Genomic DNA, 17,599 nt, shown 5'->3' with positions numbered 1-17,599 from the left:
TCACGTTGCATGAGGACACCTTGCTGCACTGTTTGACAAGGGCAGGGCCTCGCAGGTGGCAAAATCACTAACACCAAGTAGGAGCTGCCTGCAGGCTCTGCTTTTAGGAAGAGCTGGCCAAGTTTTCCATATAACCAAGGGATCTGTGCAGCACAGCACAGTCCTCAAGGCCAGGCTGTATGTGCAGTGTGGCACAGCACAGGCACACAAAACAGTGACCATCACCAGTTCTGCCTGTGAGTAATGACAGTACTTTCTGCAGTAGGGCAGACTGCTTTAAAACACTGTGTTAACACACAGATGAATTACGAACTGCAAGCAAGTTTGCTAGCTTCTTGAATTTATCTATTACTATTGCTGATGAAAGGAAAATACAAAAAAATTAAGCACTTCCCTTCCCTAGTCACTCAGCCATGCAGAATTGCTCCCAAAGCAGACACCTGTTATAATCAGAGCATTGGATCGCTCTACCCACACCAAAGCCCTTCTGCCACCAGATGAGATACTGTGATCTGGACCACTGATCCACGCCTAGCAGGTATAAGGTGAGAACAAGACAGAACACTTTGTAAACGAATGTGTGTTTATTCAGTTAAAAAATAAGAGTTACACTTTCACCAGTGGTTTCTTTGTAATCAGAATGCCCTTCTCAAACAGGAGCGTGGCTAGAGAAATCTTGTCCTCCAAGGTTTCACATGGAAGGCTGTCAACACGGACATGGTTTGGATAGGAAGACAGGAGAAATTCAATACTGTCTGTATACTCAGGATCTATCTCAAGGAACTTGGGTTCTTCCTTGTGATACACTCTTGAGTTTTCTGTTGTGTAATAGAGCATCACACCTGCTTCTTCATTACACAATCTAACGATGCCATGGCGAAGGAGACGTACTTCTGTGTCTTTTGTTATCAGTATATCGACATCGTGGGGGCCTCCATCTTGCCACCGGGCCGGGAAGCCATACACACTCTGTGCCTTTTCACTTTGTGTAAGCACCGGCGGGAGACAGTCATGAAGAAATGACTTGGCTCTCTGATCCACGGCAGCATCAATGGGTGCATAGTTAACGAGTTTCTTTATCAGGCTCTGCACCTTCTCCATAAAGGCTGTTCGGCGAGTGTCGACTGCTTCTGAATTGGCAACCCCCATGTACCCCAAGTAGTCCATGGGAAGCCCTTGCCGGTACTCTACGTCCTCCTCCAGGGCCATCTGTAGGGCAGCTGGGAGGAGCTTCTCCAGGAGGTCCCCCCAGGAGTTCCTCTGGTAGGAAGATACAGTGATGTGGAGCGAGTGTGCATCAGGGAGACAGTCGCCCTGGTGGATAAAGCCACGGGGGAAGTACAGGAGGTCCCCGGCCTCCAGCACCGTCTCCAGCATGGGCTCTCCAAGCTCAGCCTGTGTGAGGTTTGCGCTGGAGAACTGTGGCAGCACCTCAGCATCTGTCCGGGGGCGGTAGACACGCCAGTGCTTCTTCCCCTCCAGCTGCAGCACGAAGGCCTCAATGTCATCATAGTGAGGGGCAAAGCCCTGTGTCCCTGGTGGCGTGAGGTAGGTGTTGGCTCCCGCCATGCTGCCAAAGTGCTCCTGCAGGATGGAGAGGAACTGCCAGACGGTGGGGGAGAAGGTCTGGGGACTGAGGAGCCGCAAGGAGCAGCCGTTCTGGTAGAAGTCCCAGACGACGGCAGGCAGGGCCCGGCTGGAGGGGTTGTGCGTCTCCCGCACCCCGTCGGCATAGCTGGTCACGTCCAGGTGGGTGCCGAAGTGCACCTCGCCGCTTCGCAGAGCGGCGTCGAAGTCGGCCGTGGAGAAGAGCCCCGCATAGTAGCTGGGGTCGCCCCGCCGCACCAGCAGCGGCGCCCGCTCCCAGTGCTGCCCCAGGAACTCTCCTGGTGCCACCGGGGCCACCAGCCACCGGAACAGCTCGGCCGCCCGCTGCCGGCTGTCCTCCATCTGCCCCAGCCGCCGCAGCAGCCCCACCACGCCGCCGCCCTCCCCCGCCGGCCGCGGGCCATCCGGGCTCGCCGCGGGTCCGCCCTGCCGCTTCGCGGCGGGGCCGCGGGCCGGCGCCTTGGCCCGCTTGGCCCGCTCCAAGCGGCGTGGGGCCCCGGCGGCGCTCAATGGCGGCTGTGGCGGGGCCTCCGGCTCCGGGCCACCGCCTCCCGCGTCGCTGCTCTTCGGCTGCGCCTTGGCCCGCTCCAAGCGGCGCGGGGGCGCGGAAGCGCCCGGCGGCGGCTGTGGCGGGGCCTCCGGCCCCGGGCCGCCGCCTCCAGCGTCGCCGCTCCTCGGCCGCTCCTTGTCCGGCTCCACGCGGCTCGGGGGCGCGGCGGCGCTCAGCGGCGGGGCCTCCGGCGCCGGACCGCCGCTTCCCGCCCCGCGGCGTCTCGGCCGCGCCTTGGCCCGTTTGCCACCCGCGGGCAGCGGTGTCCCGCGGCGGCGCCGCTCCAGCCGCCCGGCCCCCGCCGCCCGGCGATACACGGAGAGCGCCGAGACCCGCCCCAGCGGCTGCTCCCCGCCGCCCGCCGCCATGGCTGCCCGCGTGCACCGCCCCGCCCCGCCGGGCCGCTTCCGCCGGGGCCTCCCCTGCGGGCGCCCCGGGACCGCCCCGGACACGGGATGTCAGGGCGGGTGGATCCCGCGTGGGAAGACCGCACGTCTGCCCGCGGAAGGAAGCTTTAAATGTGTGCTTGTGATGCTGTATAAAACGGGATGTCTTATATCTTATCATCATGTCCATTTAAAGTATACCAGACTTAGGTCCATCCCCCTGCCCCATAAAGGAAAGGTGAGGTGATCCCGGTGGGAGCTGCTGTAGCCAGAGCTGTTCCCTGGCTGGAAAGCTTCATTCTGTAAGGATGCTCTGAGCACGCAGTCTTCCTTTTCCAAAGATGTACCGTAAGGTTGTGCTTTTGGACAGCGTGTAGTTACTTTACAGCCTAATGAGGTGAGATGAAGTAAGGACATCATAAGGTTCTGTTGCACAAGGAATAGAAATCCAAGTTGGATGGAGCCAATTCTGGTGTGCCATCTCTCTTTTCCTTTCTCATGCCTCTAATGGGGATGCCAAGTGAAAGGCCACATCCTCTTGAAGGATCCCAAAACCGAAAAGGCTGTCAAGTCACGTAGTGTCTGTTTTTTTTTTTTTTTTCTTTCCCTTTCCTAAATCCAATACCTGCCTAATAACCTGGACAGACCTTTGTTGTCTTGCCATCTCTCTCCTAGGCCTGAAGCTTCCCAGAAGGACGGTGTCAGCAGCACTGCTGGTGCCTGAGCAGCTTGAGGGCTGCTCTGCGCCCCCCGAGGCTGCAGCTTTGGCACAGGAAGCTTTGCTGGAGGGCAGAGGACAGACCAGCGAGACACAGCTCATGGCAAATGTGAAAAACTATAGGGGTTTGTATAGCCAGACTGTGTTGATGCTTTTCTGATCATTAACAAGCTTCAGTACATTAAATGCAATACTTCTGTGAGAAAAATCTTTGATGGACACCGATAATTCATCAGAATGGATTTTGTGTGGGAATTTCATCGCCAGAGGCTGCTGGGAGTCTAAAGCATTCAACTGGAGCAATTACTCAAGTGTGCCCAGGCACCCTCTGGCTCACAAAGGTGTTATTAACCTCTCACAGATACAAATATCAGCTTCACACATTATGTTAAACAAGCAGCTAACAGTCACACGGCATGTGCAGGTCTGTTGCGTGGGCCACTTAGCATCCTGGGCCTAGGATACAAAGCTGAGAAGTGATTTTTTACCTCTTTTAACTCTACCATTGCCAGGGTTTTAACCAAGATCTGCATTTCAATTTTACCACAATTCAGGACCAGAAATCGTTAGTTAGGCCTAATGAAGATGGGTTCAGCTGTTAAGTCTTACTTCTAGAACAGATGCAGACATCCTAGAGGTTTAAGGTTTTTTGAATTGCCTTAAAACCAGCACAAAACAGCCTTCCATACTGTCACTGTGCTGCAAGTGGCCTAGACCCATTTTGTACATATGCAATAACAACTATTTTAAGTTTGAAGGTGTTTTTCTGATAAGGTTCTGCCGGCACAGCCTTCGCAGCTAAAGCTGCAGGGAAAGCGACAGCAGCAGAAAGTTGTCCTGTTTGTACTACGGTGGTTTTTAGCTAAAGAGCTGGATTCTGACTGTGCGTAGGCAGCACTTTTGTTTCCCCTTTAACGTCTTGAACATTTTCGGCGCTGCCAGCAGGTGGCAGAGGCCGATCAGCGCTTTGCACCCCTGCGGTGGGAAATCACGCGTGGAAGGGGATGCCGCATTTTCCTGGCAAGTTGAGTGGTGTGGATGGGGTTTAAAACGAGAGGGAAGCACAAGCAGCCGGGCGTGCATGTGCAGACTAGAAGAGAGGGAAGGGTGAACTCTTTATTTCAATCCATTCATTGTTTTCCCAAGGTTAAGCCCTGCTTACCAGAATAATCTTATCAGCTGAAACCATTTCAACAGAACTGGGCCCTTAACAAAACCGAGATGCAGGCGCTTTGAAATATGGTAGAAGTTAGGCTATTGTGTGCTTTAATTATATGTAAGCATGGCTAAATAGGCTTGGCGGAGGAGACCTTGGAAAAATCTGGGCATCTGAGTTGTTATTTGTGTTGCTGTTTAATTTACTGGAGTGCAATTGATACTTCTCAGAAGAAGCTGGGCACTGTGGACAGGGGCTGACCTGAGTTATACCAGAATATCTGTAATGACTGCAGCAAAGCTATTCTGGATGTTTACCAGTACAGCAGGTTCAAAGTCTCATTCGAGGGCTCTGATCTTTGTACAGATATCACTTTCTACTACTGAGAGACAGATGATTGACATTCGATTTTTTTTTGATGTATAACAAAGTCTCAGAGGGAAGGACACAGTGGAAAATAATGGTGGTGAAATCTCTATGACAATAAAATGTTCCTTTGACAATTTAGCCTTTCTAATAGTAAATGCTTTCAAGAATACAGAATGTTGCTATTTTTCTGCATTACACAAGAAAGGGTTTTGTCCTAAGGCAGAAACAGAGAGCTCCAGTATCACTTACAAAATACTCAGATGGTTGTCTAGGAATACCCACAAGGTCTACATGCTGTTTTCTTTCGTTGTCCAATATTTCAAGGGAATTTGTCTCAAAGGAAGAACAGTGTCATGTACAGCTCTTTAAATAAACGAAAGGGAAGTAGCACAGATCTCTGAATGATTAGGTAGTCTCCAGCTGCTGCTCACATAGGCAGAGTAGCAACTGGACGCTCAATTAAATTTCTTAATTAGAATTTAACACTAAGTTGCTCAGATTTTATGAGCTTCTAAGCTGCATTGCAAAGAGCCACACACAATTAAGAGGACATTAAAAATTTGTTGAGTACAACTTATTCAAGAGCCACAAGTGACTTCAAAAGAAATAAGTGACACCTCAAAGAGATGCACGGTTCATTTGATATTTTAACCTTATGCCATTCCCTGCTCAAATAATGGAAATCTCAAGTTTAAAGAGCAGTTCAGATAAGGCCTGATCCTGCATAGCTGTGAGCAGTCTTCACTAACGAGTGGAAAAGGTGAAATCCTTTGCAATCCTCTGCATATTGGATACTCAGTTGTTCACCAACATGCAAACTGCCTGGTACTTTCTCTGTGTTCCTGGGAGACCATTAATGTAAACCAGTCACTTTTAGAAAGTTAAACTCAGTTTAATCCTTTTTTTCATTATTACTTTGCTGGCAGCCTTCCTTTTGCACTGCCAGTTTTGTTTTCATGCCAAAAGCAATACCCAGTAAGGAAAAAGAACATTTCAAGCCTTCACTAATGGGTTTCCTTAGCTAGAGACCTGACAATGTTCCTCATACAGCCTAGTGGCATCCAGTGTGTCATCGCTGGAAGGACACTGGGCTGGATTGTGAAGCCCGCTCCTCGTTGTGAAAGCTATGAAGTTCACTGCCAGATAACAAGACTGAAAGCTAATTCAGGAACTGTTTCTCAAGAGCTATCCTCTGGCCCCCCTCGTCAGAGTGAATGCACTCACTCACTGAAGCATCTCTTGGCAGAGATTTTGGTCTCTCTCCAGCTGTTTCTCTGTTCTCAGGGATTTTCTTATTCAGTGACTGGTTGTGGTCTTTAATCCTGGTTATCTTGTACACAGAGCCCCACTGAGAAAAGAAGCCTTCCCTGCCATGGAACAGTCCAATTAAAACAAATTCTTAAAATAATAATTACAAGGTCTAGTCCTCACGCCGAAATTATCTTTTTGGAGGGATTTGGAAGCACAGACATTTCCTCTTGTTCCATGTGACAATAAAATTCATAATTTGTAAGTTACAGCTGAATTTACATAGCGGATTTGAGTAGAACCCTTGACTGAGCTCACGCACTCCCTTGACAATGCATATGTACTTTCTAAACATTTAGAAATAATTTTGAGAGTTTTTTGTGCTCTTAATAGACACCATCTAGCATTTGGTTGCATTGAGCAGATACCATCTGCAGTGACTCTGTAGGCAGTGACTAAATGCGAAGCTGCAGACTCCAGGACTCCAGTCTTGTTGCTTTTCAGTGGAAGGAGAGAAGTAAATGGCCATGAGGGGAATATCTCCATCCTAAATTGAAAGTAAAGAAAACATGAATGACGTATTTGCCCTGTAGGATTAATCACATCTAGACAATCAAGACAGAAGGTATAGTCAAGCTGTTCCTGCATGCATCATGTATCTTGTGCTAGAGAATATTCTTTTGATATGCACAGACTATAGCTCTTGATAAGCTGCTTGGGTGATGCTTTTCCATGGAAGAAAGACTTTAAAGGATTCTTGATATTCATATCCTTCCTGTATTAATGATGGCAATGGCATAGCTTTCCTCATTACATATCTTTATGCCTACTATTTCAAAATAAACATGTAGCTGTGCTAATGTATAGCAGCACCATTCAATATTTGCTGCTTCTGTAAGTTTCTCCTTTTCAAAAGTCTTTATCTTTTATTGCCTGTAAAAGCTGCCTGCACCGAAGTTTTTCTGCAGTACTCTGAAATTGCTTCTCACCTCTGACGCAGCACTACCAAGATGGAAATACTGTGCAAACAGGATGTCTTGGTTTAGCAACCATATTGTTCAAGTCTGCTCAGAGCATGACAGGGGAAACCCTGCATAGTACATGCATATTTGCTTCCCTTGGTAGATTTGTATGGCTACTAGACAACATGGCACCTTTTAGAAGTAGTTTTGAACATTTTCAGTGCTCATGCACACACACAAGCTCCTGCTCTTTTACTTGTATTATCAAAAAGATGGAATTCCTCTTGGGTGAGCACAGTTACAGCAGCATAAAAATGCTTATGTTGTAGTATTTATGCTGGTATGGCTTGTTCCTAGAAAGGATAATATTACAGTGTGATTAGAGAAGGGAGATTTAATCACTGACATTGTTTTAGATAGCCAATAGGGGAGAATGATGTTAAGCCTCCGGGTATCTGCAATGAGGATACCGAGTTTGCATTTTCATGAGTGTGTGTGTAATATACTCTCCGGTCCTTAGGGGACAGTGTACCATCCTGCCATCCCATTAAGACCAGAGAGGATCTCAGCTAGAACGGCTCTGCTGGCAGGAGTAAGTGGCCATGACAGGAACTGCCAAGTCCAATAATCCTGCATATTACCCTGTTCTTGCCCTTAAAGAAAAGGTGTAAAGGGGGAAATTGGGTTGGATTTCTTGGGAATACTATGAATTCTCCCGCAGTTCTTTGTTATCTATAAGGATTAAGGCACCTTGAGGCCTTGCTTCGAGTATCAGCCCTTGGAGAATTAATTTCCTCCCTCACATGGAAACTCTCTGTGGGAAGACTGACTATACAGAACATGACTAGGACCCCCAGTGCAGCACATTGAATGTGCAGTTTATGTTAGATGTGCAGCTTGTCCAGCTCGGTGACCTTTAGGGTCATCGTCCTTTCCCACCACAGTCCCCTTTCCCTTTGGTCAGCAATGACTATATAGGGAGAGATACAAACAGCTGAGCAGAGAAGCGGTAATGGCAACAAATCAATTTAGTTATCTAATAAATACTTGTAAAAGCTATATGTATGAAGCATACATTAGAACTTTATTTACAATAGCATGTCTCAGTCTTTTCCTTGCCAGCCCTCAAATACTTTACATTTGGGAGCAGAGCATCTTTATAATACAGGAATTATCCCTTAGAAATAAAGCTTTAGGGCACCATGAAAGCATGGTAATAAATATTTTTGTCAGAAATCCAGACACGGTGAATAAGATGAAGAGTTAAACTGAAACTACTATGAATGCAATATATGAAGAGCTCTGCCTGGACAGGAATGTCTCTAGGTTTCATAAAACCAGAAGAAAACTCTGGACCAGTTTAAATGTCTCGTCTGGAATATGTTTGGCTCAAACACAGCTAGGTCGTGCTCCTGGCTGAGAGCAGCAGCCTGGAAGTAACTGAGAAGCAACTGTGAGAGGGAAGGCAGCTCTCTGGTTTTGCTTTCCAAGATGAGGGATGTGCAAAAAGATGTAAGAAGAAGGGAAAAAAAAGGTATTTTCTTCTTAGTTTGATTTGTGACCAAGGGGTAATTTGGGGGTCAGAGCATCAGTTTGAAACTCAGTGTCTCACTTATACTCTAGCCTGAGTACCTCCTATGTGAACTTGGTAAATGATTTTTGCACATGATGTTCTGAAATTCCCACTGATTTCAGTTGCTTTATTTTCTGGATGTTTGCCAGTTAACATTAAGGCCTACGTTCTTTGTTGCTCTGTTTCTTTGCTTGATTCAGAAACAAAAAGGAATAGGGGGATGGTGCATGCAGGGAGAAGATAACGATGCAGAGAAACCTCATGTAATCTTTGCATTTCAATTTCCTGATTTTTTTTTTTTTTTTTTTTTCCAGCTGAATGTTCTGGGAACTGTTCTGCCTTGCATTTTGGATGAAGTAGCTGCTTGAAAGTCTGGTGAGAGGAGGCAGCTGTTGGAAACGTGTATTTTGGATAGCGCGTTCAGGCCAAGCCCTGTGCGCACAGTCACCCAGGTTCTGCCTGCAGAGGATTCCCCTGGTGACTTCCCTTTGAAGCGCAGCCTCCCTGCTGAATTCAGCACCTGGTACTGCCTCTGCTTTGAAAATGGAGGCACGCTTGAGTTTCTTGGGCTGATGGAAGGAAACCCAAGAACATCTTGGATCTCAGAAAGTCCCAGTCACGGAGGGTAACGCATGGCAGAGAGGAGCCTGCTCACCTTTCCCCTGCTAACCCAGTCTCTAGCTGATGGAGAACATTCTGTGTGCACATTTCACCACAGCCCCTGGGGAAGGTGACAGTTCTCACATGAAGCTTACTGGGGGGAAACTGAGGTGGCACCAGGCCCCCGGCTGGGCCCGCGGCTGCTGTCCTCCTCCTCACACCACCAGCCCACACCGGGGCCGCTGCCTCTCCTGAGAGGGGCTCCCCAGCAGCTGCCAGGGTGCCTCCCCGCTTGGGAAAGTCTCCAGAGCAGCAGTGCCGGCCACACGTTTCGGCAGGCGCCTGCCCCTGAGCAATCCCTCATGGCAGGCAATTGCACAGGGCCCATTTGCAGGCTTGAGGAGCCTGGCAGCTCAGCTCCCCGCCATTCCCCGGCTTCACAGAGCAGAAACCCCAGCAAAGGGTGGCTCGGCTCGGTGGCTCTGCCCTGCGGCCCCGCCTACCCAGGAGCTGTCTCGGCGCTGCGAGGGAATGAGACCCACGGCCGAGCCAAACCGCAGACAGGCGGCCAACCGCTTAATGGGAGGCACGTCCCACACCCCCGGCATCAGTGGGAGGCCGGCGGGTCTCCGGGAGGCGGGGAGGAGAGCTGGTTTCTGCCCTGACACCCCAGGGAGGGGCGGCTGCCGCGGCGCGGACCGCTACCACCCGCCTTCCCGCGGCGCAACCTAACTCCCCGCCGCGCCAACACAGCCTAAACCCGAGTGCAGAGGCGGGCCCATCGCCGCAGCTGGCACGTCTGGCAGCCTATCCTGGCCCTCCGTTCCGACCGTTTCAGCCAATCGGGAGCAGCAGCAAAAGAGTGGGGGCGCCAAAGCCCCGGCGTGAATAAAACACCCGGGACCCGTGGGCGGAGAGAGGCGGGGCCGAGGCTTCGACGAGCAGCTTCTTGCAGCAATCCAAAGGCCGGACGACGGGGTGGGCGGCCAATGGGCCGCCGGGATGGGCGTGGCGTGCGGCGTGGGCGGGAGCAGTTGCCGGTGGGGCGGGGGGGGAGCAGCAGCGGCGGCGGCGCTGCTCGGTGGCGACGGGCGGCTGAGGAGGCGCTGGAGGGAGGAGGCTGCGGGCAGCAGGTGAGCGCGGCTGGGCCGCGGCGCGGGGTAGGGCCTTCGCCGCGGCAGGCGGGGGGACCGAAGCCGTGGGCGGGTGTGGCGGGGGCGTGCGAGCCCCGCGCGGTGCGGGGGGGTCCGTGCGCGGGGTCTGCGCTGGAGGCGGGGGAAGCCTGAGGGGGCCGGTGGGTGGTGGGGGGGGGTGGTGGTGCCCCCGGAAGGTGCTTGCGGGGGCCGGGGGAGAGGCAGGGGCACCCTCCGGTCCACACCCGGGCGGAGGGAGGAGGGGCGGTGGGGTGGGCCCTGGCGCGATCCCCGGGGTGGGGCGGGGCGGGGGCCCGGCGCAGGTGGAGCCCGCAGGGGCGAGGGCCCTGTGGGGAGCGTCGAGCTGCCGGTCCGGGGGAACGACCCCCGGGACGCCGCCGCTTCCTGGTGTCCCTCTCCTGGGCCGCCTGTGCCTGCGGTCTCTCCTAGGCCTTGAATCCCGGCCAGGTTTCCGTCAGAGGGTCCCTCTGGCGCGGCCGCTCCCGGGCCGGCTGTCGCCGTGCGCGGCGCTTTGTATGGCCTCCCGCCCTGCTTGCGGCCGCGGGAGCGAGCAGGCACCGCCGGGGCTCCGGCAAGTTCGGGCTTCCTCTGAATCCTCCGTCTCGTCTCCGCGCTGTGAAGTTTGGGAGGCGTCGGGACGGGGCTCCGAGGCGGGGGCGCTGACGGCCAGGTCTCGCAGCGCGAGTTGTAGGGGAAAGGGCCCCCGCAAGCAGCGAAACTCGTCTCTTTTCACCCGGTTCGTGGCTTGGCCGGTCCCTTTCTGCATGTGCAACAGCACGCCAGGCTGCACAAAGGAACGGGCGGCGGGTTCGGCGCGTCCTGCGGGGCGCAGGGAGGATGGATGGGCGGCAGCGCCGGGCGGAGGGGCCGTCGTGCCCGGTGGGCGCTGACCGGGGCGGGCATCGCCTCCCTCGGCTCCCGGGAGATAATGGGGGGTTGGAAGGCAGCTTTTCTTTGCAACGCGCTGAACTCCTTTTATTGCACTTACGGAGATGAACAGTCTTAAAGAATGAAATGATGCATCCCTCAGAGGAGAGTTAATGTCTTGCAGCAGCTCCGGTCTACAACTTCCTCGGTCCAGTAGATTTATGTAACCTGCTCATTAATGGTTTATGAAATGATAAGGGAGCTTTTTGACTTTAATTCTGTGTGGTACTATGTTTTCAAGGTTGTTGTCAATGTTTCTCAATTCAGCTGCCTGGAGTATGAGATGCTTATAACCATTAGCAGTGTCTGATTGTACTGTTTGAGGGTGGTTTTTTTTTTTTCTTTGTTGTTGTTTTGTATTTTTGTATCTCACTACCTCTCCAGATATGCTTCTAAATGAGGAGAGTGGGTAAAATGGAAGGCATAGTCATTCTGTTTGGCTGTGATATTACTCTAGGTATGGCTTATAGCAAGAAGTGTAAATATTTAAATGGATTTCTGACTCATCAGTTCTATTTGACTTATTGATCTATGGTGGTTAATGCTAAAATGGTCTTCATGATTATCTAGAAGTTAATAGTTACCATAGAGAGAGAGTATTGTTTTTCTGCTCATCAGTGTGTGTTTTCCATTTCTTCATCTCTTAGCAATTCTCTGTCCAAATGCCGCTGTTTTTCCCCTTAGCAAAAATTGTACAGAAGAAATAAATAACGTGAGCAAAGTCCAAAAAAAAAATTGAGATGTGTTCATCCTTGCCTGCGATTCTTAAACTCTTTTGATAGTCTGAGTTATCCTACAGTAATCTCATTTTAATCTGTAATCGAATAAGGTGTTTTAAGCCTCAGTGAAAACTCTGATTTACAGAACTCGTAAACGTAACACATCAAAGAATTTTTTTTCCTAAAGTATACATATGAAATGCAATTAAAATCAGCCATTTAAATCCTTATTAGCAGAAAAATTATTTTTCAGCCTGGGAATTACTTTCCTGCATTTATTACTTCTCCTAAATATGTAGAAACTGAAGGTGCATGTAAACCAGACAGAGTAGACAAGTTTGTTTATCTTCTTATGGGGGCCTTGTGAATCCCTCTGATTTTGTATTAGTAGCTGTCAGCATTATGCATTTAGGAAGAAGAAAACCCCAAACAAACAAACCAACAAGCCACGCTGGGCTCTTAAAACTTGCAAGGCTTCTAAGTATTACATTTTGTAGTTTGATATAGCTACTTGCTGTCAGAATGATCTGTAAGTATTTTTCTTTCCCACCATAATGAGCACGGTGGGATAAAAACTCCTGAAATGACAGTGAAAATCCTTGCAAAAGTGCCTGTCTCCCCACGAATAGGGCTATCAGGAAAACATATTGTTATATTTATCGTGTTTGTAAGAGTATGTTACAGCACCACACAGGATTCTTGAATTCTGCCTATAGCTGTTTTTATTCCACTAGTAATATTGGTGGAGCTGCACAACATTGAAAAAAAAAAGTTGCTCTGATGCTATAGAAAGGTAAATCTTATGTACTCTATACTCTACAAATGATGTTTTACACAATATCTTTAGGTAAGAGATTCTCATGGCAGCCTAAGCTCATGTAATTGCTGACTTTGGGGTCCTTTCCTACTTACTACACTCATCCAACACTGCTGGCCTTGTTCTGTTTTTGGGGGAAGGGTCAAAGGTTATTTATATTCTTGTTTATTTTGCTGGCTTATCAAGAAAGCTTGGTTTAAACTAATGTGAAATCATGGCCTTAATCTTGCATTTAGAGTTTCTGTTGATCAGGGAACATATATTAAAATTATAGATTATGTGTTCAGTTCACGGATCTCAGTTTTAATAAATGACATTAGGACATATTGCTTTTTTTTTTTTTTTTCTAGAGAATACCAAGTGTAAGCTCTGATCAAGCTAAGACTTAACAGGTCTTCTATAGTCATGTTACTGCATTACCAGCAGAGCAGCTTTGATTTCTCTGGCAGTGCTTTCACCAAAAGGAGCTATTTTTCTGTTAGTCCTTCTTTGCTGATCCAGTTGAAAACAGTGGTACAGAAAAATCTTGAGCTTCAGTTGGATCACCTGCCTAAACTGGCTGACTTCATGCCTATGCAAATGTTACTGCTATCATAGGAGGAGGAAGAGGCTGTGACCACTTTTTTTTCTGAAGCAGCTCTATTTTGGTTTTGCCTAAGCTTGTCAAGAAATTTGGCAGCGTAAACTGGGACCATGGTGGTCTTACCTCCTTCTTGACTGTGCATCTTCCCCTCCTGGCAAAGAAGCCTTTGTGGCTGTGAGTTAAGCAAAGTCAGGAAGTTAATCAGGCTGGTAATGAATTGCTTTTTTGCTTTGTTGGATTTTGGCTGGATCATGTTCCTGAACTGGCTGATCATCAAGGTCAGGGGGTGGGAATGGCGCTTGCTGTTGAAGTGAATGAGGTAGGGGGTGGGAGATGAGGCCATAAAGTAGCTCTGATTTAGATTTCCTTGAGCTTTTCTGGAACCATACCTTTCCATCAACATGACCTGGGTTAACAAAGACCTATAGCAAGCTGTTTTAAGGCGTCTTGGCTGATAAAACCTCAAATAAATTGGAGAGCGTTCTTCTGTTTTTCTCAGTTGACACGATGTGGGTGGTAACAGCGGTGAGTGGAGGATGAGGAGCCAGGGCTGGGCCAAGTGCAGTAACCTCAAACTGACACAGCTGTGTCTGGAAGAGAATTTGTTCTCATCTTAATTGTGGGATCCATCAAATACCCATTGCGAACCGATGTTCTTTACAGTGCACAGTTAAAGCAGATGTTGCATCAGAAGGAAGAAAACTTTCATTAGTAGATCAGGAAGACGTTTCCCCTGTGCAGGAGACAGTCTGGTGGGTTGTGGTTGTGTGCTTTTTCTTTTTAGTTGCTTTTTTATTGCCTGAGACTCGCAAGCATTGATAAGCTGCCATCAGTCTAGGAGTATAAATGGCATTATGTCATGTGTAACTGCAGTTACATATTCATCCAGAATCCTTTCAAATGTGTTGTAGGTGGTGATACCTCTGTGAAAACTTGAATTGCTTTGTTCAGCATTTGTCCTTACAGAACAATTCTTTGTAGAGTCCTGGTGTTCTATAGTTATCATACGTGATGTCTTGAAGATGTTTCTGGATAGTAATTTATATATCTTCTGTTTCTGTTGTGACTGAAAGTGTGTCAGGACGAATGATTTGTGTGTGAGAAATCAGCTGAAAGAGGAATACAAATGCCAAATATAAAGGTGCTCTTGAGGAAAATGTGAAGCCAATAATTTCAGAGTTTGAGGGTCAGAAACAAGCTGTTGGCTTGAGTGCTGAATCTGTAGCGTTTTTGAGATTTTTTTGCTGGCAGGTTTTGATACTAAAGCCAGAATGGTACTGATTAGCTTTATAAGTGAAATAGTGGTTTCAAATACATTGTGTTAAAACTCAGACCAAACTGTTTGGAATTTTTTCTGGTTACCTTTTCCAGGAAACAACAATTTTGAACTTCCTGGTGAACTGGGTAGTAAAAAGTACTCTTTAATCTTTATATATGTTCAGTGAGTTTATTCATCAGAACTACTTTCTGTAGGTATGTACTTGGTCATTGGCCTGGGCTTCTTCACAGGGCACAGATCTAGGAGCTACAAGTACTCCTGAGGCTATTAAGATAAAACATATACTGGTGTACTTGGCCACAACCACTCTTACTCTATGATAACTGTTCTTTGAATGTGACCACTCTTATTCAGTGTATTTTTCTAGGGAAAAAACCTCAAACCTTTAGGGTCATTCGTTCTACTTGTAATGTTATTTAAACTTGATTAATGCAGTTCAAACCTGTGTCGAGGCTGCACTCTCAGCAGTGAACTGATTTTAGGTTGTTAAAGAAGCTCATTTTGGTAATCCACCAGAACTGAAGATACCTTGGCTTTTCGCAGGCCGTGAGGTTTGCTGAAGGCACCACCGAGTGTGTGGATGCCAAACTCTCCTAGTTACTTGGTTTGCCCTGCAACTGGATGCTTAGTGACTCTTAGATGCTCTGGTCTTCAGTTAGCTGCTACCTTTGTGTGTTGACTTCAGATTTTGAGCGAGGATAGTCTGCTTTCAAAGGCATTAGTTCATCAACTGCTGGAGTAAAACTCTCTGGAGACATGAGAATTTGTTTCCTGTACAGAGGAAAGACACAAGTTAGGAACTTGGTTTGCAATTGGTAATAGGCTGAGTCTAAATTTTGTTTAGTAACTAATGGTAAAAGTGTTGGATTCGTGTTTTTACTTTATATGCACAATATGAGGGAAAAGCAGATCTGTTCCTTCCTTCTAAATGTGTTTAAGAGTAGCCTTCTAATTTTGTTCTTGTATTTTTTTCTGTAACTTGGAAGCTCTAGACCAGTTTCTGTGAAGCAAATAACCAAATACTGTAGTCCCATGAAACTTAATTGCTAGCTTGGCTTTTTGATCTAATATTTGTTTCTTACTCAAAGTAATAACTTAAATTCTGTGGAAAATAATCAGTGGGTACTTTTTCCCGTTAAAAGACAGTTGATACTCATTTGATTTTTACAGGTTGCTGTAACCACAGGGCTACAGAGATGTGCTGGCTGGGCACTGGGGCTCATGGCTGGCTCATGCCTCTGCAGTGGGATAGGTGAATTTTGCAGCCTTTTTCCCTGCTTTACTAATATGCTTTTGTAAAGTGTATACGTTTTATTTTTTATTATTTTTTTTTTTTAAAGTCTGCTTAACATGGTCTTTCTGCTGGCTATTTTTCATTTACAAGAATGAGATGTGATGCTGTTTCCAAAAAGCCCGTGTGACTTAATCTGGTCTAAAAAGCCTGAGAGTTTACCTGTCATTAAGATGGTACTAGTCAAGGTTTAGCACATTGTGCTGGGCTGGGGTTCCTGCGCATGTTCTTTTTTGTAGTCCTGATCGATGCAGGCTCTGTGTTTATGTCGAGTCATCGCATTTCAGGTTGAAACATATATCATCTGTGCATCATGTTCCCTAACCCAGCCTGAAAATATCATGTATGAGAATTAAGAGTGTCTGATTTAAGGTCTTACATAGACCAGGTTTAATAGAGTTCAGTGGTTGTGATATTGGTTTTACTTTTTGTATTTTAGCAGATATTTATTGATATAGCAGCTTTTTGGGGTTTATTTCATTCCGCTCCCCTCCAGTAAATTAGCAGTAGTCTACTTAACAGTTAATTGTGCACTCTCTCATATTAACCGGCCTTGAAAATTATTAGAAGTTAAATTACAAAGTGTTCAATTTTGCTTATGTCTGTAAATTTTGATATTTCTGTGTAGGTTACAGTGTGTGTGTGAAAAACATCTCTTATGTAACGTGCTCTTTCTTTAACTGGGTTTGCATGGGGTTGCTTTGAAAGAGCATCACAACATTTGTATACATCTTTGTTTACACATTAGGATTACTTGCTTTTTTTTTTTAATTGACATAAATTTGTTTTTCTGAGGTAATTTGTTTGTTTAAAGAGCCTCTCAACTGTGCCATGTGTAGATTTTCCTATGTAAAGAAAGTAACCTGTGAAAAGCCACTTGGTCTCTGCGCAATTGGGCAGCCCTGTGTGTTCCTCTGAGCTTGGGAGCAGAGAGCCAGCCAGGACCGTGATTCGATCAGTCTGTATCTTTTTGCCAGGATATTTACCAAAAGATTCTATAAAATGGCTGGTTTTATAACGGTCTTTTCAGAGTTGATGATATATTTTTTTCATCTAAGCTATGTCTTGGATTTACTATGTGCAACTGGCAGATAGAAGAGGGTCACTGAATGCTCTGGCAAGCTTTCTGGATGTGTTATGGTTAGGTGCATTATACTACTATTGGAATATGGATTGTTTATAATTTAATTCAAATGGCTGTAATAGTGTTATGCAGTGGATTTTTTTTTTCCTTCAGGTTTTATTTTGTTTGGGTAAATTTTGTTTGCTAGCTTAGATGGCCTAGGGACTCTTCCATCACCAGACTGTGATGAATGGGATGGTAACTAAGTTGTTTCTGTGCTGTCCCCAGGAATAGCACAGTGGTGCCTCAAGATAATTTTTTGGTTTTTCTCTTAGCCTTTTACTTTGTGTCTTGGGTTTTCATGAGGAATACTCAAAGTCTGTGAGTGTTATCCTCCAAATAAGGTCATTGTTTTCTTTTTCCTCAGTACTGCAGTGCAAATGTTTATAATTCTTCAAAGGCATTAAAGGAAAGCTTGTAATATTGGCTTGGCACAAACTTGAACAGCCAAAATATAGAAATATTTTTTTGCTGTCTAGCAAGGTAGGTACATCCCTTTAAAGAGGTGTTTGCATAGAACTATCGGAAAGTTTTCT

At 47.2% G+C, this 17,599-nt stretch overlaps 2 protein-coding genes across 3 annotated transcripts in view; one reads left to right on the top strand and one right to left on the bottom strand.

Annotated features, from left to right (window-relative positions):
• Positions 1-565: 565 nt before the first annotated feature.
• Positions 566-2,572, bottom strand: RIOX1 (ribosomal oxygenase 1). Of its 2 annotated transcripts, XM_082058118.1 has the most exons (2): positions 2,185-2,572; positions 566-2,067 (listed from the first exon to the last, which is right to left on the bottom strand). In XM_082058118.1, the coding sequence occupies exons 1-2, from the start codon at positions 2,524-2,526 to the stop codon at positions 607-609; spliced, it is 1,803 nt and encodes a 600-aa protein (XP_081914244.1). In that variant the 5' UTR covers positions 2,527-2,572; the 3' UTR covers positions 566-606. The 2 variants fall into 2 exon arrangements, with proteins under 2 accessions (XP_081914244.1, XP_081914243.1); XM_082058117.1 differs by having other exon boundaries at positions 566-2,572.
• Positions 2,573-10,212: 7,640 nt separating this feature from the next.
• NUMB (NUMB endocytic adaptor protein) overlaps positions 10,213-17,599 on the top strand; it is a 96,043-nt gene continuing 88,656 nt past the window's right edge. Inside the window, exon 1 of the mRNA XM_082059177.1 lies at positions 10,213-10,303. The gene's annotated coding sequence lies outside the window, so the exon portion shown is untranslated. The remainder of the gene's footprint in view (positions 10,304-17,599) is intronic.

This window comes from Streptopelia decaocto (assembly GCF_964273445.1).
Source record: "Streptopelia decaocto genome assembly, chromosome: 7".
Taxonomy (NCBI): domain Eukaryota; kingdom Metazoa; phylum Chordata; class Aves; order Columbiformes; family Columbidae; genus Streptopelia; species Streptopelia decaocto.
The sequence above is the reverse complement of the archived record's forward strand: the minus strand, read 5'-3'. Positions and strand labels throughout refer to the sequence as shown.